This window comes from Symphalangus syndactylus, chromosome 1, assembly GCF_028878055.3.
Source record: "Symphalangus syndactylus isolate Jambi chromosome 1, NHGRI_mSymSyn1-v2.1_pri, whole genome shotgun sequence".
NCBI classification, from domain to species: Eukaryota; Metazoa; Chordata; class Mammalia; order Primates; family Hylobatidae; genus Symphalangus; species Symphalangus syndactylus.
This window is the reverse complement of record NC_072423.2, coordinates 144033156-144054476: the sequence shown is the minus strand read 5'-3', so window position 1 is coordinate 144054476 and position 21321 is coordinate 144033156. Positions and strand designations below refer to the sequence as shown.

Below are 21321 nucleotides of genomic sequence, written 5' to 3'. Positions count from 1 at the left end.
GTTCTTTAGAAAACAGTAGTGTCAGACCACAGGCCTAAGGGCAGAAGAAATGGGTCCTAACGAAAAACCAAAGAATTACCCATTTAAAAACAAAAGCCAAATGTATATGATATCAGCATTGGTAGGAGCGACTTTCTGAATAGAAGAATATTTATGTTCTCCAGGTCATCTTATGAAATGACTAAATAAAAAATTTAAAGCATAACGTAAGGATCCTGATAAATGATGAATAGTCTTCAGACTAAAGTCAGACTACCTTTCCAATAACAGTACCAAGCTAGTCCAATTTTTCAACACATAAAAAACATAGTTTGTAGCAGGAATAGCCAAACTGTGCATGATAATCTCCAAAAGTTTAAGCTGCTCAAATAATCATGCCCAGGGTATGATCACTGTGACCTGAGACAATGTCCAGGTATTGTCACTGTGACCTGAGAGACTGACTGCCAACTATGTACAGAAGATGGAAATGGCTCTGGGGCTGAGATGTTTTCAGATGTAGGAAGGGATTTCTGGTAAAGAGGGGCATCAAATTGTCACAGCTGGAAGACCCATAGAAAGTATTGGTCTAATCCTGTCATTTTGCAGCAGGTAATGGAGCCCCAAACAAGTTAATTGATGTGTTCAAAGTTTCATAATGACTGAGATGAACCAGAAAGTCCAAGAAACAGAATGGAAATTAGGCCTGTTTGTGACACTCAGATTTCTCCAACCCCAATGTTAGGGGGTTCTAATTAAACGAAGAACGGCATAAGTAACTGAGAGCAAACGTGGATTCCTGGAAAAAATAATTCAGCACCTTCTTTGTCCCTCTTCATTCCAGAGCCTGCATTTCCAATCAAGACAGCCCACTTCCGGGCTCCCCGCTCCAGCTCTCCAGGGCTTTCCCCAGAAGCGAAGACACTGCATGGACAGCCAAGGCACAAGGCCATGGTTTCTGCATCCTCTGTCTTTTCCCAGTTCGCAGAGCCGGAAGTGGTAGACTACAGCGACAGATTCCTCTTGGGATCACTACGATCACAAGCAGCAGAAGCAGCAGACTAAGCTGGTTTTGCTTGAAATGCAGAATCTCTGCTCGTCAGCATGTGGCTGGCTTGGCCACGTGAATAACTCTTCTCTATTACATAATCCATCTCTTTAATTTCCCGTCCACACGAGTATATAAGGATGTGGGTACGTGTCTTCTAGTGCTTGCCATATATGTCGAAGTGTGTGTGGAGGTGGCGGGAGGTTACATGCATGTGTATTGTGGTGGCTGCTATGTAGAAATGAGGGTCAGGTCCTCCAATATTCTCCCTTCGAATGGCCACTCAGCAAGGATACAGTTTTTGAACCTGATCTCCATACAAGAATGGTTAGTTATTGCTTTAAATGTAGGACTGCCTTATTCCTAAATGGCCTTGAATGTGGATCAAACTAACATTATGAGTAAGAAACAAAAATACCCCTGTGCACTTTGACCTTAGATGTTAAGTACCATTGTAGAGTCCCTGACTGATAACCACCAAGTGACAAAACCACATCACAGTGATGCTTACAAAATAAGAGAAAAGTTCTTAAGTGTTTAAAAAGCCACTGTAACATGATATTCTTCCCAAATTATCACACCTATGTAAAAAAACATTTTAAAATCAAGACTATCTTATTCCCTTTTGGCATCAAAATACTTAACTGCATTTTAATGCTGTGCATAAGGAAATGGTTTACCTTCCAGCATTTTCTGCAGACTGTTCCTCATGACATGGATGTTCTCTATCCCGATAAACTGAAACTTGATATTGGAATAATTGTCTTCATTCTCATAGCCTTTCCCTGCAGCACGATTTGCCATTGCATTAAGCTGCAGTGGTCAGCAAAACAGAACAGTCATCAATTACATTGATGAAACAATGATGAAGCAACCAAAACATTTCATGGATACCCAATCAAAGCATTCAGAATGATGTACGGAAACATAATATGCTTATTTGAATCACTGCAACCTTGTACTGAACTACATAGCTTCAGGCACTCCTGCTGAGCTTATATTCAACAGCATGAATTTGTCAGTGTGGGTCACATTTTCTTAGCTGGAAAGCAGTCTACTGATAAAACCTTCTGGAAATGTCACTTGAAGTCCCCGTCAGAGATGCCAAACTGAATGTGGAATTCTGTGATGGAACCAAGTAGTCCAGTTTAATACCACACATAACCGATAGGTTGGCAGAAGAGTATCAGCAGAAACAGCTGTCAAAGTAAGGCTCTATACATTATTATATCTTCTAGTATTATATTGCCAATAAACATGTTATCAAATAGGAATGGTTGCATCATTCTAATTTGCCCACAAGATCCCTCAGATGCCCAATTAAACCTTGAGCAGGAATTACTGAATCAAATGAAGAGAGGGAAGCAACCAGGTCTCCAGAGGCATTGCCACCGGCCACCTTACTGACATCTAGACATCTATTGGGCTTTTTGATCACTTTCATTATTATAATTTTGCATATGAGAAGTTAGGGTCTCCAAGTGCAAACGAGGTTAAGTCACAGTGGTCTTTGAAGAAATTTATTAAATCCAAACACTTTCCTAGCCTGCGTGGCTAAAATCAAGAAGGAGACAAGTCTTACTTTAGCTGGGAAATACATCGGTTTCTAGAATGTGTAAACATTCTTGCTATTTTATTAAGCAGGTCATCACATCCTAGAAAACAGCATTCGCTGACCATTCTCCTCCTCCACCCACCAAGGACAGGAGGGCTAACCCAGGCAGAGAACCTATGCTGAGAACTCACCACCAGAAAAAATATCTGCTTTTAAAAGCACAGTGCACAATAGTACTTTTTAAAAGCTAAAAGAGCTAAGTTTAAAGTTAAAGACACATATGTTCTTTGACATAGATCTCCTAAAATTCTGACAAAATTAAAAGTACCAGCACATAAAAAACTGAAGAAAGCTGAAAACCCATGACTATCTCAATAGGACAATGACAGGATACACGATGGTTTATCATGCCCTGACCTGGGAGCAGTGACGAAGAAGGACGGCACAGATCACACAGCAGTCAGACAGATGCTCTGAGGCTTACGATGGGGTTATGTCATGATGAGCCCATTGTAAGTTGAAAATGCCGTAAGTCAAAAGTGCATGGCAAACGGGAGCTGCGCCCGCTGCTGCTGCCCAGCATCACAAGAGAAGTACAGTTTCTGAATGTTGATTGCTTTTGCACCATTGTAAAAAGTCAGAAAATCATACAGGTCGAACCATTAAGTCAGGGACCCTCTGTGTATAGACTTGGCATTGGCCCATAACAAGTGAAAAGAGTAAGCTACGAATAATATTCATACAATCATCCATTTTTATAAAACCAACTTATAGATATGTATTTAAGTTTTTGCGTGTTTATCAAGCAGAATAAAAATGTATAGAAAACGGTACCAATTTGGCAGCAATTACAGCAGAAAGACAGCATGGCAGGCGACAGGAGAATGCCATCAGTACTACTTTGGACGCCCCTGTAATCTTTCATTGATACCAAGAGCGTATATGAAGTTTGTAATTGAAATAATAGAAATAAAGTATATTAGAAGTGAAAAAAACAGCAGAGGATAAGCCATTGCCATAGGGACCCAGGCTGGCAGACACCTCACGTTTCAATAGCGGCCCAGCTCCATGACTTGGTTTATGTGACATCAGCTGGGGCACATCAGCCCCTCAGGACACTGTTCCCATCTACAAAAGGGTGTCATCTTTCTCCCAGGCATGCTACGAGAATAAAGAGTTTGACCTTAATCAAGAAAAAAAATTAAAATAATGCATTTTAAGACAACTTACGTTCACACTTTAAAAAGTATAAATATTTTATGGGGAAACTTTTGTACAATTACCTATAGACAGTGTTCTTCCAAAACTATTATAAAATATCACTGCTCTGTATAATTATTTTTCAAAGATGTTGGTTTATCCTTTATAACAAGCATCATAAATAGAATTAATAGAAGACTTGCAAGTATCCTTATGTGACATGAACCTTACATTTATGCTGTATCTTGACTAATTCAAGTTAAGCCTATTCACCACATACCACAGAGATACTCTTTTAAAAAGCATAAGAAACAAAAACCAGCCAGGCACAGTGGCTCATGCCTGTAATTCCAGCATTCTGGGAGGCAGAGGTGGGCAGATCTCTTGAGCTCAGGAGTTCAAGATGAGCCTGTGCAACATGGCAAATCCCCATTTCTACAAAAAAAAATGCAAAAATTAGCCAGACATGGTGGCATGTGACTAGTCCCAGCTACTTGGGAGGCAGAGGTGGGAGGACTGCTTGAGCCTGGGAGGTCAAGGCTGCAGTGAGCTGTGATCGTGCCACTGTACTCCAGCCTAGGTGACAGAGCGAGACCCCACGTTACTGACCATTCTCCTCCTTCACCCACAAAGGACAGGAGGGTTATCCCAGGCAGAGATACAAAAAAAAAAAGAAAAAAAAAAGGGAGGGACAGACTACATAGTCTACAAAAGTTCGAATGTGGAATAGATTTTTTAAACATAAACAAAAAATAAAATATTATTTTAATCTATAATTAAGACTCCATGTACACATTATGAAATAGCTGATTATCCTTGATCTGGGAGAACTGACTGGTAATCTTCCTTAAAAGCAAAGGAGCAACACAAATAACCTCCTGAACATCAATGTGCACTTCTCAGAATGAACAGAAGGTGGCAATATTTCATCTACCATCTGAAGTGTAATTTCTTAGGATTTCCACCTTTTTTACAGGATCTATCATGAAAATGTAGCAAAAGCTGAACCCTCAAAGCAGGAGATACGGTTTTACAATTAATAAGAACTCAATGTTATCTTGCACATTTTACGTGTATGTGTGTGCAGTAAGACATAGCATCCCTTACAAAAACAAATCGCTATTACTACATCAAATATGGTCCTCTGTCCCTTTGACTGAGAACTCACTCCATTTCACAACTAAAGAAAAGCTATTCATTTCAGGTCCTAAAAGTTCTCAAGTAGATAAAGCAATAAAGGTAGCCACTTCAGTTTCAATTTATGTTTAAGAAACACAACAGATAGGTGAAAAGTAGGACTGGAAAAATACCCTGTTTCCTAACACAAGGTTCTTTTGCTGTTTGATAATATCAGTGTCTTTGGGTGCAGAGAAGTTAATAAATGAAGCAAAGTCAACACTCTATAGACACCTACTATGGCCAGGCGTTAAGTGGAATCAAAAGAAGCTGTTCCTGCTGCCTTCAGCTTAAAACTGACAACGGAAGGGAAAGCACATGGTACCCAGTGGGCCCAGATGACATCCACCATGACAGGGCAAGAGCTGAGGAACGGGAGAGACAGTGACAGTGACAGGAGTTGAAATCTAAGGCAACTCTGTCGGCCTGGGGATCAGGGGTAACGTTTTGTTTAAGAGAGAAAGCTACAGCTGGACTTTAACATAATCTGTAAGGATGGAGAGAGAGGGGAGGGCATTCTAGATGACCAATGGGCTAACCACTCCAGGTGAAGACGAAGGTTCCTGTGTGGCAGCTACAGCAAGAGGGAAGGCTAGAAAGCACTGAGGGTCCACTAAACAGGCCCAGCCAAGGCACTGAGACTTCACCTGTGGCAGCGGAGAGCAACTCCAGGATTTTGAGCAAGTCTAATTGAAAAACTGGAGACTGATTTAGTGTCCACAACAGAGAAGATACACAGGAATGAGGAGCGAGCAGAGAGGGGTGGGCACTGAAAACCTCAGCGCTGAAAGAGGAGGGACGGAAAATGCAGGCTCCACAAGGGGCCCTGAGTGTCTCATTTATGGCCACATACGGATCCTTCAAACCGGCATGGAACAGGCACTCAAGGAAGATTTACTGACCAGGTGAGCAACTGCATAAATGACTGGATAACAGAATGAGGCCAGGGGAGAGAGGCCAAGACTGTGAAGAAACAGCATGAGATTCTCACCCTAAGCCTGAATCAATGGGGTTAAAGGTCAGCCTGGTCACTGCCTTAGTCCTCAAGTCTACCATTTCCACAGCTACATTTTACGCCTGAAGAATGACAGTACCTTCGCTGACATGGTTGGGAAATGACCGTACAAGCTGATCTTGGCAGGAGGGGGACTTGGTCTTGCCCTAACACACGTTGTCAAATGACGATCTTTCTCTCTCCCTCTTATATAACTGGTTAAAGGAAGAAACTTCACTTGTGGTGCAGACACAAACATGTGAGTTGATTTTATTCTTTGTAACTATTCTCTACAACTGTGCTAGTCAAAATCCTCCTTTCTACCCACTAAGAACCTCTTGGGCAGATTTAATAGCGTCAGGTTTACATTCAGATAGAAAATCTCCATCCAGCCTAACTTAGAATTCCAGTCCCGTATATGACGCAAAATTAGCTCTTCCCCGCCGCCTTACAGGCTGTTTGGACTGGTGAGGGGTTGGCTCCAGCCCGCCCTCCCTCTCCTCTTTCTTGTAGGCCCTATCTGTGTACTGGGAGGATGGGTGCAGAGGAGGGATAAGAGGAGAGGTAAATTTCTCTTTGGAAAGCTGGACAGGGTTGCAATTCTCTCTTCATCGGTTGACATGAGGTGGTCACCACATCCCTCTCTGGCATAGTGTCCAAGTGCTGAATCTCCCAAGGTATAGATGCAGGTTTTTGGAGGTGGGGAGTACACATCTCACTGACATGGGAGATCCACCTTGGCGTGAGTCTATTCCAATACGCTCAACCTCCCTCACCAGCATACCCACCCCAAGTCACCTACAGCTGAGGACACCCGGCAGCTGAGCCCTTTTAGGAATGTTGAAGCAAGATGGCTCGTGCTCAGCTTCCTTCCACAGGCTCCACTGGACCCACAGGAAACGTCTCCATCCTTGCCTTGCCAAAAGGAGGGAGCACAGATTGCTCGACGGCCACTGGACACTGCCCTCGCCCCAGGTCTCTTCACTCTGGTTGCTGCTATGACGGCCATCAGCAAGTGTGAGACCCCAGATTCCCCTCTCTCAGGCACCCCTCATCTCTACGACTGACTTTCCTAGGTGACCCCTCCCAGGACTTAGCCAGTAGGAGCCACCTACTCACTAATTCCAGAGAAAAAGAAAAACATCCCACGTGACATCCTGTTACACAACTAGAAACTCGCTGACCTGCTGAAATCAGGGGGCAGAACCACAGCGAAGTCTCTGGAGAAGGAGCAAGGACAAAAGGCCAGGCGTCGCGGAGGCACGCGCTGCCTCGCCCTCGGCCCTTCTCTTCATGCCTCGGCACCCCCTCCGCTGGCCCTGGCTGTGTGAGAGGAGCTGGTGGGGGGGGTTCTCTGGCCTCGTCAAGTGTGTGCTCAGAGGTGGTAATCCCACAGAGCTTCCACGTGGAAACGAGGCTCTGCTGGAGAATTTTTGTAAACAGAAAAAACACCACGGTCAAACGGAGTGAGTGTGGGCCCTGGGGTTAGATAAGCCTGGGTGTGAATCCTGGATGTGAACTGTGAGACCCTGAGCAAATTACTCAGCCTCTTTAAGTTCTAGCCTTATCCATGAAAAGAAACAAAACAAAACAAAACCCTCCTAACCTGCCAGGATTCTTAAAAGAACTAAATGAGAAAGTACCTTGGCTGGGCACCGTGGCTCACGCCTGTAATCCTACCACTTTGGGAGGCCGAGAACGGCAGATCACCTGAGGTCAGGAGTTCGAGACCAACCTGACCAACATGGTGAAACCCCGTCTCTACTAAAAACACAAAAAAATTAGCCAGGTGTGGTGGCGTGCACTTGTAAACCCAGCTACTCGGGAGGCTGAGGCAGCAGAATCGCCTGAACCTGGGAGATGGAGGTTGCAGTGAGCCGAGATCGTACCACTGAGCTCCAGCCTGGGGGAGAATAAAACTCTGTCTCGAAAAAGAAAAAACAACAAAAATAAAGTGCCTGCCATTTTTACAAGCTCAGCAAAGTCCCAGAACAAATTAATGATAAAGTCATGAACAAGGTTGCAATGAGTTAGCCCTCGTTTGAAAATTCAATGAATACTGCAACGACACTTTCATATGTTCTTAAAGCACCAGACCCTAGCAGTAATATGTGCCCTGAAGAGTATAATTATTTTTTGGAATTGACATTCAATACATGCTTGAAGACTTCATTGACTTTGTCTCCCAATTTTTTCTTTTTCTTTCGAGACAGGGTCTCGCTCTGTTACCCAAGCTGGAGTGCAGTGGCACAATCACAGGTCACTGCAGCCTCAAACTCCCGGGCTTAAGCAATCCTCCCACCTCAGCCTCCCAAGTAGCTGGGACTACAGGCCCATGCCACCACACCCAGCTAATTTTTTTCTGTTTTTTGTAGAGTTGTAGAGATGGGGGTCTCACTATGTTGCCCAGGCTGGTGTCTCCCAGAAAATGTCAACAAGCAATTTAGAGGCTTTCATCTGAACAGGCAGCTCTGGAAGTTCTCATGTGGGGCTAGCCTTGTTCAAAGGCCAAGAATAATCCAGGTCAGCTCCTAATCCTTTTTCTTTTTAATGAAACCTGTGAGCAAACCTGAGAAGTGCCTGCTTGCCAGGGTCCACACCTTCTAGAGCAAACTCAGTCTCCTGGCTACCAAGGAGGCCTAACACACTCTGGAACAAAAATCAACAAACACAATCTTTAAAAGAATGAAAGCTCTAAGCAAACAGTTTAAAACTCACGTGAAGTGTGCGTGCATGGATAAATATGAGAAGAGGGCACGGCTTGTACAAAACCCCAGTTTTCTTTAATGGATCAGTGTCAAACTCATCGCTGAGAGTAAACACACTTAGCACTAAATATACCCTTCGAATCAAATCCTTTGGATTGATTTATTTTAAATCTAGAATATGCCTGGCTCTACAGCTGCCACGTTTCCTAGAAGGTTTACACAACACAGTACATATCTGGATCACTGGTCCTAAAATTAGTAGGTGAATCTGTGTGGCTTTATTTAAATCTGAAAAAAACAGGATAAGAAATGGGCTTCCCAATCTCTCCTCAGTAAAGCCCCCGTCTTTTCTCTTCCTTTTCTTATCTTTCTTCAGTATATCTAAGCAGCTAATCATTAAATCATCTGTAACTATTAGGAAATTCAAAACAGCCCCACCTTGCTTCAACAAAGGGTAGGAAGAAGAGGTGGGAAGGCAGTCAGTTAGAAGGAAGGTTAAACACAATGAGCCAGAGAGAAGGGCACAAATTGACAGACAACAGTAAAAGCCAGAGATTTTCTGATATGTTTCAGTGAAAATCTTCCAGCAAAGGAGCTATTTTTTTTTTTCAGTTTGAAACTTTTATCTGTGTGTCATGCTCTGAGAATTTAAAAGGAAGGGACCCTTTACTTATAATCTAGTAGAATGTGAATGTGATCTAGCTGTGGTAGCGGTTTCATCACTGATCTCCAGGACTGATTCGCTCATCTGGCATCCGTGAGTAGTAACTCCATCCTCACTACTCCACACACTTCTCTCCTGCTGTGTGCTTTGCTCCGAAGAAGACAGGATGGTTCTGAGGTGAGGGGACGAGTAGGGCACTGCTCTCACTCTAGGAAAACATCACAGTCCATTATCCTGGACACAAATCATAATACTTGGTGACGTGAGGTTCAGAGAATCCGTGAAAATCACCAAGGCCTGAGTATCCACACAAAGGATAGGATTCAGTTCTCATGATTTCTAGGATCACCAATGAGTGTAGACCATGTCTATAATTACCTCTTCCCCACGGTGTACACTTTTAAATGACTTGAGCTGCTGGTTCTATTTTATCCTTCCTGTCGTAATGTTTATTTCCTATGTTCTTTTTTTAATACCTTCACTGACATGTAATTCACAAGTCATACCATTCACCCATTTAAAGCATACGACTCAGTGGTGTTTGGTATAGCCACAGAGTTGTGCACCCATCAGCATGATCTCGTTTTAGAACATTTCCATCACCCTGGAAAGTAGAAAGTAGGTAGTGGTAGAGACATCCACTACCCATTAGCCGTCACTCACCATCTCTCTCCCTTCCCCCAGCCCTCAGCAACCATCAGTTTACTTTCAATAGCTCTGAAATGGCCTGTTTAAAGCATTTCATGATTCCTTTGTGACAGACTTCTTCCTCCCAGTATAACACTTTCAACATTCGTCCATGTTGCCGTATGTCCACAGTCCATTCCTTTTTATAGCTGAGTAATACTCCACTGAATGGACATACCATATTTTGTAAATCCATTCTCCATTTATGAACATTTGGTTATTTACATTTCAGGCTATGACTAATAATGAACAAATATTCACGTACAAGTTTTTATGTGGACATAAGTTTTCATTTCTCTTGGTTATATACCTGGGAAGGAACTGCTGATTCATGTGGGAACTCTATGTTTCACTAAATTTAAGGTCCTTATGCTCTTTTACCTTTTCTATATTGAAAAAAAATTTCAAATTCTAACTTAGGAAGTGAAAAGTTTCCTAAAATGAACTTCTTACCCCACAGGAAAAACCACTGTAAACAGTGTGGTATACATTCTCTCAATTTTTTGTTTTTTGTTTTTTGTTTTTGAGATGGAGTTTTGCTCTTGTTGCCCAGGCTGGAGTGCAATGGCACGATCTCGGCTCACGGCAACCTCCGCCTCCCCGGTTCAAGCGATTCTCCCGCCTCAGCCTCCCCAGTAGCTGGGATTACAGGCATGCAACATGATGCCCAGCTAATTTTTGTATTTTTAATAGAGATGAGGTTTTACTATGTTGGTCAGGCTTGTCTTAAACTCCCGACCTCAGATGATCCACCTGCCTTGGCCTCCCAAAGTGCTGGGATTACAGGTGTGAGCCACTGCACCCAGCCCCAGTTTTTTTTAACAGGATTACGTTAAACATAATTTCTCTATCCCACTCTTGTTGCCTAAAAGGACATCCTGGACTCCTCTGCTTACCATACGAGGAGACAGAACTGGACATTCATCTTTCTCTTCAGTCATAGGTCCAGGCACATTTTCATTAGTGGCTAGGAAAGGGCAATGCCAAATAAGCTGACTAAGGGATGCTTCATTCTGTCATCTCATTCTGTCTGCTGTAGTCAATGCACTTGTAGGTGACTTTGTGTCTGTCTCTCTGGGGACTTTACTTGTTGAAGTTTTAGAAGACTTGGGTCTAAGGAGAAAAACTGGAATTTTATTGGACTTAACACTGATTCTCCTTAAAAACGAAAAAAGCAAGGCTGAGTGGGAGGTAAGTGTAAGATCAACGTGGCTCACTCCTTGATGTCTAGATCTATTATTTCCTATTGGTTTTCTTAAATTAGAAACTTAATATATTAATACATATGTAATTGTAAAATACTAATTTTCTAACAATTAACAAGTAGAAAACCCTCTACGTCCCCAAATCCTACTCCCTTCTCCATGGAATTTTAAGAGTTCAGGGTTTAACCTTTCAGATCTTTTTCTACACCTTTTTACACACCTAGAACTTTTTATGAAAAAAATACATTTTTAAATTTACCTTATGTTTTATAAATCTTTCCAAGTCATAGGTATAGATTACTACAAGTTGAATTTGAAAAATAATAGCTGAGTACTTCGCAACAACTGAACTGCTGGAGCTCCAGACTGAATTTTATTGTCAGAGCAGAAAGGGTTGTTTTAGAAAGAAACCGAGTACCAATGTGGTATACTTAGGAGCGCAATCTCCAAAATGAAGCCACACTCATTTGGGTGGCCCTGTGTGTCCAGCACAATGCTAGGGGCAGGGGAAATATAAAATGTATAGTTAGAGGCTTCAGGAGCACTAGACCTCCAGGAAGCAGCCAGCAGGGTGCCCAGACACTGACTGTGCCAAGAGGAACCGCCCCTTTGCAGATGAAGCAACCTGCACAAGAGATGGCAGTTGGCTAGCCTTTGCCTGTCTCCAGTTTCACAACTCAGGTGCAAAGACATGCATCGCAACGGTGACACTTACTTTAGGCCGGGTGTCAACGACATAAACGAAGTCACTTCCTGGATTGGCTTTCCTGATGGCCTGGAGCATCTGCTCGTCCTCTAGGCACCGGGCACTGAAACCAGACAGGGGCTGGCTGCTCCGGCAGATGGAGGCCTAGGGGGAGAGGTCACAGCAACACAGCACCATCAGGTAACTGTACCCATGAGAGACACTCTACCTGTGTCTCCAGAACAAAGAGCCTGGGCTCACTGACAGTCCACCTCGGCTTATGAAAATGTGATACAGCTTTCTGGAAATCAAGCATTGTTTATTTTTAATTCAAGTCAAAGAAACCACTAATGGGCAAGCAATACAAAGAGCCTGTCTGTGCAAAATACTAGGAATGTGTAGAGATGTTTAGATAGGATCTAAGTTATGATATTCAAAACCATTTAAATAATCTACTTTTCACTGATACTGCTTCATTTTCCTGCTGAAAGAAGAAATACAAAATAAATAACTGTTCTCCTCAAATGTATAAGATACTATTAATGGTGACATTAGTAAAATAAAAATTATTTTTAATGGTTTCCAACCTTTTTTTTTTTTTTAAACTAGCCCATCTAGAAACATCACAAATACCAAAACCCAATTCTAATTCTAAACGGGAAACTTTCACGGTGACGAGAGCCCAGGTTGCTGCTAGGTTTGAAACCGAAGGACAGCAGGCACATACCTGTGCTGACTCAAGTCTACTTAGAACAAGGGGGATTCTTTTTGGAATCAGTCTGCATTCTCTGCCACAAGTCCCGTACCCTGCAATTCTGACAGAGTAGATTGCACTGTCAGATGATAGTTAGAAGAGCAGAAACATTTCCCTGAGTTATGAATAGGTAGTACAGATCCGACCTTGCAGCTATAAAACTTAGGCTTTTGTGACAAAGTACTTTCACGGATTTAGGTTTTAACATTTAAATTAAACACAAAATTTCCAATAAAATGCATGAATGACTCAAAGCATCTACATTGAGACTGTAAGTCCACAGCGTGAAAGAATGCAGGCAGTGACAGAACCCCTCCACGCAGGATAATATGGAGGGGAAAGTTGCACTGCAAATAGTCCTGTCATGTCACAGCCTGTTCAGGGTGCTTGCATTGCAGGGTTCCACCCATGAAGGCGCACCCCAACTCTTAGTCCAACCATAGCTTAATTGTCTTTAAAGCCCAACCCAGGATCTCTCCAAAGGGTTTGAGTGCTCCTTGTTGGAGAAGGTGGGGACATTTCTCACTAGCTCTGAAGTTGGAGAACCACGGCATGGCTGGACATATTACAGGGGCCATTGTCTGAGGACACCAGCACCATTCTGCACAGACGGACAATCATTGAGGGGGTTAAAGGAAGCCTGAGGCCTACAGCCAGGTTCAGGATTCGGGGGGACAAGGTGTGGGAGTGGGAAGCAAAGCAAAGGGGCAGCAGAGTCACTCCAGGGTGGCTCATTCCTGACCGGTGGGGAGGAGAAAAAGATCAGAGGGTATGAGCACGGCAGACAGAACGGCAAGCGACGGCAAGGCCAGGAGCAAGGGGAAGTGAAGGTGGGGATCAATAGGGACTTGGCGAACAGAAGGAAAGCTATGTCCAAGGACCAGAAAGCAAATGACACAGATGGCTTTCATGGGGGTCCTGTTTCCTTTGATCTTTAAGGGGTCAGGGTCTGCCACCTGCTCGGAGGGAATTCTGCCTGGAAAGAGAATAATTCTGAGTTGGCTTTAGATGATACTTTTTCCCAGTTAAAGAAATATTAGTTGGCCCGGTGTGGCGGCTCACGCTTGTAATCCCAGCACTTTGGGAGGCCGAGGCGGGTGGATAACTTGAGGTTAGGAGTTCAAGACCAGCCTGGTCAACATGGTGAAACCCCATCGCTACTAAAAATACAACAAACATTAGCTGGGCATGGTGGTACACACATGCAATCCCAGCTGCCCAGGGGGCTGAGGCAGGAGAATCGCTTGAACCCGACAGGCAGAGTTTGCAGTGCACTGAGATCACACCACTGCACTCCAGCCTGGGCAACAGTGAAACTCCATCTCAGAAAAAAAAAAAAAAAAGAAAGAAAGAAAAAAAAAATATTAGTTAAGGACAGCTGCCACCAGACAATCTTAGATTCCATCAGAAGGGTTAGATGGGGATGGGAACACATTTAAATGGTGAGAATTTGAGAACACACACACCAGACCTCACTAAAGTAGTGAGACACCAATTTTGAAATGAAGCAATTTAGGGACAACAACTATTTCAAATTATCTTCTGGTTTAGAATGGCTAGTTTTAAATGAGGAACTATATTGGAACTGTTATACTATGGAATGTGGTAGATAAATTAAAACACGCATATTAAACAGACTACATTTTTGGTTTTTTGTAGTTAGATTTTCTTAATAAACTAAGGATATGCTCTAAATGGAATTTTTCATCGACTCAGTAATTGCTAACATGTGGTTTTCAATTTTGTGCAGAACAGTAAGCAGTCTCAGTGCTTTTGTGCACCTAAACGCACTCTAGACAGATTATCCAAAGAGTATTACTATTACTTGGCAGCATTTCTTACTGATGTCAGAGCACAGATTAAAAACTCTTCAGTTGTAAACTGTAAAGGATACCACTTATTTACAAATGCTACTAATAATTAAAATATTCAACTTTTTTATGGCTTACTACTGTTTTTGAGTGTTTATATGATAGGCACTATTATAAGAACTTTGCATACTGTTATTTAACTAGCCTAATTATCATATACAATAAGACCTATTATTGGCTCCACTTTATACATGACGTGACCAAAGCACAGAGAGGTTAAGTAACACACTCAAAGTCACACAGTTGGTAAATAGGGAAGCCAAGATTTGAATCCAGACAGAGTATTTCCTGATCCTGAATTCTTAACAAAGTAATTTAAGCCCCAATGGGAGGAAATAGGTGAGGCAGCACAATACCGCATTAAGATACAGCATAAAGGCAGGCATGGTGGCTCATGCCTGTAATCCCAGCACTTCGGGAGGCTGAGGCAGGTGAACCACCAGAGGTCAGCAGTTTGAGACCAGCCTGGTCAACATGGTGAAACCTGTCTCTACTAAAAATACAAAAATTAGCCGAGCGTGGTGATGCACACCTGTAATCCCAGCTGCTTGGGAGGCTGAGACAGGAGAATCGCTTGAACCTGGGATGTCTAGGCTACAGTGAGCTGAGATCATGCCACTGCATTCTAGCCTGGGTGACAGAGCGAGACTCCATCTCAAAACATAAAGATGCAGCAGAAAGACCTGGCTTTCAGTCCCAGTTGTGCTCTCACTTATTGTATGCTGTTGGGTAATTTATGTGTCTTCCCTGATCCTCAGTTTTCTCATCTATAAAATGGGTAAAATATTAAAAATACAGGGTGTGAGAAGGGGCATAACATTGTAAAACTCCTGGCACTGTGCCTAACACATAGGAAGTTTCAATAAGTATTCATTATAAGAAGAGACCAAGAAGGTCTGTATTTTTCCTAAGGAAAGTTGCCTCACTGGAAATCTTCTTGAGTTTTGTTTCCTAGAAATGTGTACCATAAATTTGGGAGACGATGCTGTGCACCATGTTAAAGGGAAACTTGAAAAAATTGTAGCATAATAAAGAACAAAGGCTATAGCAATTCTAAGAACTCTCACAGAAAGCTACACAGACTTCTGAACACGCATGACTAAGCATCTCTAACCATGATCTGTAAAGCTGTTAATAGCTAGATATTCAAAGGGAGCCCACGTGGCTGTACATAACCTGTGTGCGTAAGGCCTAAAATTAATATTATGTGTTGCTTTGACATCTGGTAAAACTGAGAGGGCTTCAGATGGCCTCACTGCAAGTTCCCTGCCATGCTCTGCTCCTGCAGGTAAGGTTCCCGAGTGAAACAATTCTTATCCAGCAGACGAGGTGCAGCTCCTGCCCGTCCCCCGGTAGCAGGTTTTAGTTCCCTGCCAGCCATGGAAAGATGCATGCAAGCTAATCGCATCCTCCTGCAGGAACCAAGGGTGACCCCACGCTCCTGATACTACACAGCCTGCCTCTCACAGCCTCTGGCTGTCACACTGCTCCTCAGCGCAACCTCATGTGCCCCTTCATGGGCTGTGGTGTCCTCCTCCCCTTGGCAGTGAGTGTATGTGACTGTTCATTTCACCTGCCCAGTGTCAAGTGCTGTGTGTCTGGTTGTCCCTGTAACCTAGAGCAGGACTCCCTCCCTCACCACGGGGGTGAAAGAATATGATTATATCTATTAAAAGTAATGGCAAAAACTGCAATTACTTTTGCACCAACCTAACACTACATGTGGTAACAGCTGATACAAAGGGAAAGCTGGACCCTCCACAGGGGCCTTTATATCAAACAGAACTTCAGGTTCATAAAATCCTGTGCACTTCATGCTTCTCCTAATCTGATCACCAGTTCCCAGTGCCCAACATTAGCCGTCATCTCACCACCACAATCAAAAGTGTCCCTTTGGTAACACATGGGAAACAGTATTTTCACTATAAAATGTAGTATCCTTATTCATACGCATAAATTCTTTGGGGATAGGAATACATACTCTTAAGCCTAAAATGTCTCAGATAACCAAAGAGAAGAAAGATAGATCAGCAAATTTATGGAATGTGTACCTGTTTACTTTTTCTGGGAGACTGCCTGTTTTCTATATGGCCATCGATGAGCAATGAGAGCACAGATAACTACTCTGGTATTTCAGTGTCTTCCATTAAGCACAGAAATCCACCTTTGGTAATAATACTTCCCTTTAGGAAAAGCCCTAGTCAAATCAGAAGCATTTATATAATTAACCTTGATATTAAAATGTAAACACTGTTATAAAACACAAATTTGATCATTATTCTACCTGCAAAATAGATTTCAGTTCATGGGGTGGGAGAGTGGGCGGGCAAGCGTGTGCTCACTCAGGACTTCCCTGGGGTAACCCGATCACGCAGCACTGCTTCGAAACACACCTCTGTTCTGTACCTTGGAAGAAGAGCTAGAACTTCAAGTAATTTCTGCTTTAAAATCTTAAATATGGGAAATGAATACTCTTAAGCTCTAACTATGCTGTGTGAGTTCATTTTCACGCCTGGAGGTTCAGTAAAGAATAGCACTTGAGGGAGCAGGCGTGGAGCCACGTGGGTCTGAGGTCAGCCGGGGAAGAAGCTGCCTCTGAGGTCTAACTACTAAAAATTCTCTCCTTTCTGAGATAACACACATTTAATCCTGATACTACTCACACTGACAAAAAGTAAAAGGTTCTTTGTCTCAAGAATATAAAAAGGGAATTGCTAGGCACACTGTGCTCACTTTTTAAATATTCTACAGAAAACAATAAAACACCTCTGAAACAACAATAAAAGACCCTTTCTCCCTCTCCTGGATTCGTCTTCTCTCTTACTTCTTTAATCAACGGATGCTACAAAAAAAAAAAAAAAATGTGCATGTTACCAGCATCCTAATTTCAAGTGCAACATCATGAAATTTCCTATCTCTATCTATTCTATCTTTAAAAAAAAAAAAAAAGAGGCCAGGCGCGACAGCTCACGCCTGTAATTCCAGCACTTTGGGAGGACAAGGCAGGTAGATCTCTTCAGCGCAGGAACTCGACACCAGCCTGGGCAACATGGCTTTCCTCGTCTCTACAAAAAATGCAAAAAAATTAGCTGGGCGGGGTGGCACACACATGGTCCCAGTGACTCGAGAGGCTGAGGTGGGAAGATCACTTGAACGTGGGGAGGTCAAGGCTGCAGTGAGCCAAGATTGTGCCACTGCACTCCAGCCTGGGCAACAGAGCGAGACTCCATCTCAAAAAAAAAAAAAAAAAATTATCTTCTCTACCAATTTTTTTCTAACTTAGCAGGTGTGGTGATATGATGTGCCTACAGTCCTAACTGCTTGCGGGGATAAGACACGAGGATCCCTTGAGCTCTCAAGAGTTTGAAGTTACACCGAGCTATGATTGTGCTGCTGCACTCCAGCCTGGGCGACAAAGTGAGACCTTGTTTCAAAAAAAAAAAAAAAAATCACATCTTCCTTTGCCTCTAACCAGCGCTCCAGCTCTGTGCAGGCTGAAATATATTTGGAGTTAATAAAATACTTTAGACCTAATTCAAGGCTAGGAAAAGAAGAGCAATGAGTGTAACTAAAAATAAGATAATTTTTATCCTTCCAATTCACAGAACTTTCACCACTAAATTACTATTTTCCTTCAAAGTAGCAAGAGAGAAGGCTATGTGCTCACTCTGATGAAGCTGGCATTGCTCCAGATATTTTTGGAAGCCTTTAGAATCTGACTGAGACTCTGCTGTACCCCCCTGGCTGTAGGTGCAGGCATGTGGATACACACTCACACACTCCCCTCTCTTTGTTTATAGCCTCACTCGGCTTTGAATCCAGAAGTATATTATCTAGCTTAAAAACTAAAGTTTCTCTTTCACCTGGCTAGAGCCAAAGAACATTTTGTTTTTTTTAAACCACCTTTTTTAAAGGTGGTTTTTTGCTACCTTTTAAAAGTGGGTGGCAAAGACCATTCTTGTTCGTCCAAATTTGTTTTCCTATCCTCAGCAGAAATGGAACTCTAAGTTTTAGCTGTTTTAATGGCCACCCATAGCACTGTACTTCCATACCTGCCTGTGCAGTTCTGATGAAAGGGAGGTGTCACGTGGCAGTTTCTGGAAGGCTTCCTCAAAAAGCTGGGCACACACCATTAGCCCTCCATCACCTGCCACCTGCCGTGTGTGGGTGGTGACTGTACTGAAGCAACCTCTTGCACCAGGCAGGCCACGGCCAAATCCAGGGGATGGCAGAGCAAAAAGGTAGAAGGAGCTTGACTACCTGAAGGCTAAGTGGGGTGGGGCCAGGCTACCAGGCCAGGACTGCCCACCCTGGGAATTTAAAGCAAGAGAAAAAAAATTCTATCCTATTAGAGCCACAGTTACTTAGAGTCCCTGTTACAAACAAACCCAATTCTGGCTTTTATAAATAATATTTAAAAAAATAAAACCCATGCTCTCTATAATCAAAGATTTCTTATACTGAAGATACTCAAAAGAACACGCCATTTAAAAATAGATAATAAGGTTGGGCACAGTGGCTCATGCCTGTAATCCCAGCACTTTGTGAGGCCGAGGCAGGCAGGTCACCTGTGGTCAGGAGTTCAAGACCAGCCTGGCCAACATGGTGAAACCCCTTCTTTACAAAAAATACAAAAAAAAAAAAAAAAAATAGCTGCGCATCTTGGCAGGTGCCTATAATCCCAGCTACTCAGGAGGCTGAGGCAGGAGAATTGCTTGAACCTGGGAGGCAGATGTTGCAGTGAGCCGAAATTGCACCACTGCACTCCAGCCCGGGTGACAGAGTGAGACTCTGTCTCCAAAAAATTAAAAAAAGCATAACAGACAAAAAGAATGGGCCATGGACTTCCGGGGCTTTTCTAAAATAGGCATGCCACAGATCCCCAGCACTGAATAAGCAAAGAGCCTCCCAAGGTGCCCACTTAGAAGAGGACAGTATTCACTTGGACGATTTGCTTTAGGTGTTTTCTGAATCTATCGAGTCATTTTCTGAATCATTACATTACTGTCAAATAAACATAGGAGGTCTACATGAGATAAGGACTTAGCATAGTTGTATCACATCATACCATGCACAGAAATATCCACATACCTTCTGAAGAATTCAAACACACACGCACAGCAGAAGGCAGCTAGAAAACGCCTGCTTATGATAAAACTACAAAAGCAAAGTGTAAAACAAAAACATGCCTCGAGACTTACGTGGTTATCTTTATAATAGTAAGAAAGGACAGGAAATCGCCGTCTACTCCGGAATTTGGAACTCCCCACTATGATGTGTGCTGTGGCCGATTTGGGAACATACAGTTCAGTAGGGTAAGAGTCACAAACCTGTCACCAGAAAATACAAAGAGATTTTTAGGCCATCTAGTAATGCCCTGCGAACTGCCCCCAGAAATTCCACTTCACCACGCTTACAGGTACATCCTTAAGCTCCCTTAACCATGTTACAGCAGAGGCTATTTCGAGGAAACTCAAAGCCACTTCAGAGGAATGAAGTACCGCTGATTCTATGTAATCATTCTGAAGGAACGCAAGGTACCCTTAGTGTTCTGTCCCGGTGCACTGTCCCCTCTCTCCAAGGGCTCTTTGTGCAAGACCAGTGACAATGAAGCCTTCCTTTCATCAAAAAGAGACAAATTGCAATTGTGCATCCTGGCTGAGAAAACCTGAGCTGCCAGGATTTGGTTGAAAGACAGAATGACCCCGGAAGACAGTTTTCCTAAAACATAAGCACACTGGTTAAGCCAGCAGGTTACCTCTGTGGCTCTGACACGCCCAGTGTGCATTCCTGACCCTGACACATCACTCAAGCTGATGCCCCCCCCGGACACTCCTGCCCTCCACCTTCCCAAATCCCATCCGTTCTTCAAGGGCCAGTCGAAGTTCCACCTCCTTCAGGAAGCTTCTTCCTTGACCTTTCAGCCCATGAAGATTTCCTAATGTGTCACACATTACCGTGCAATGTAGCAGCTTGATTTTTGTTTCTTGTGTCTTGATTTGATAAGTGGTAAGGATCGATGTGCTCTTTCTACGCATCCCTGAGAGTGATTACCACAGTGGAAGGGTGCCTTGGAAGGATCTTGCAGTTAAGAACCAGAAATCACCAGTTTAGAACCTGGCTCTGATTGAGCAACTTCATGACCCTGGGGAAGCCAAACTACACGGTGCACTGTGGTTTGCTAATCTCTAGAAGTGATACTGCAGCAACAATATCTCATGGGGTTGACAGATGGATCAAATCCGGTAACACCCATGGCAAAGCACTTTATAAACCACTAAATCCAAAACAAATGTTAGCGGTAGCAACAGTGATAGCAGTTGAGGCTACTGTTGCTCAACACATTTTGCTTTCACATCAGTCCATCAATCTTTTCGCAATGTGAAGATCACCCACATGGAAGTGTCCTGGGATATGTCAAGCACCTCTTTACTTCCTGGACGTCAAACATCTTCCTAGGCATATCAAGGGAGTCCTCAAGTACGTGTAACAACAGGGGTGTAGCAGTCCATTTTCATACTGTTATAAAGAAACACTTGAGACTGGGTAATTTATAAAAAAAGAGGTTTAATGGACTCACAGTTCCACATGGCTGGGAGGCCTCATAAGCATGGCAAAACGCAAAGGAGGAGCAGAGGCACGTCTTACATGGTGGCAGGCAAGAGAGCGTGAGTAGGGGAACTGCCCTTTATAAAGCCATTAGATCTCATGAGACTTATTCACTATCATGAGAACAGCATGGGAAAGACCAGCCCCCAAGATCCAATTACCTCCCACCGGGTCCCTCCCATGACT

At 43.2% G+C, this 21321-nt stretch overlaps 1 protein-coding gene across 2 annotated transcripts in view; it reads right to left on the bottom strand.

The window, feature by feature from the left end:
* Nucleotides 1-21321, bottom strand: part of MTMR7 (myotubularin related protein 7) — a 115524-nt gene that overhangs the window by 31331 nt on the left and 62872 nt on the right. The window contains exons 5-7 of one of the 2 annotated variants that reach the window (XM_055287070.2): nucleotides 19728-19856; nucleotides 11932-12066; nucleotides 1708-1840 (exon numbers count right to left, since the gene is read on the bottom strand). In XM_055287070.2, coding sequence (XP_055143045.1) covers nucleotides 1708-1840; nucleotides 11932-12066; nucleotides 19728-19856 — 397 coding nt within the window. The remainder of the gene's footprint in view (nucleotides 1-1707; nucleotides 1841-11931; nucleotides 12067-19727; nucleotides 19857-21321) is intronic. The other variant, XM_055287088.2, reaches the window with a different exon arrangement.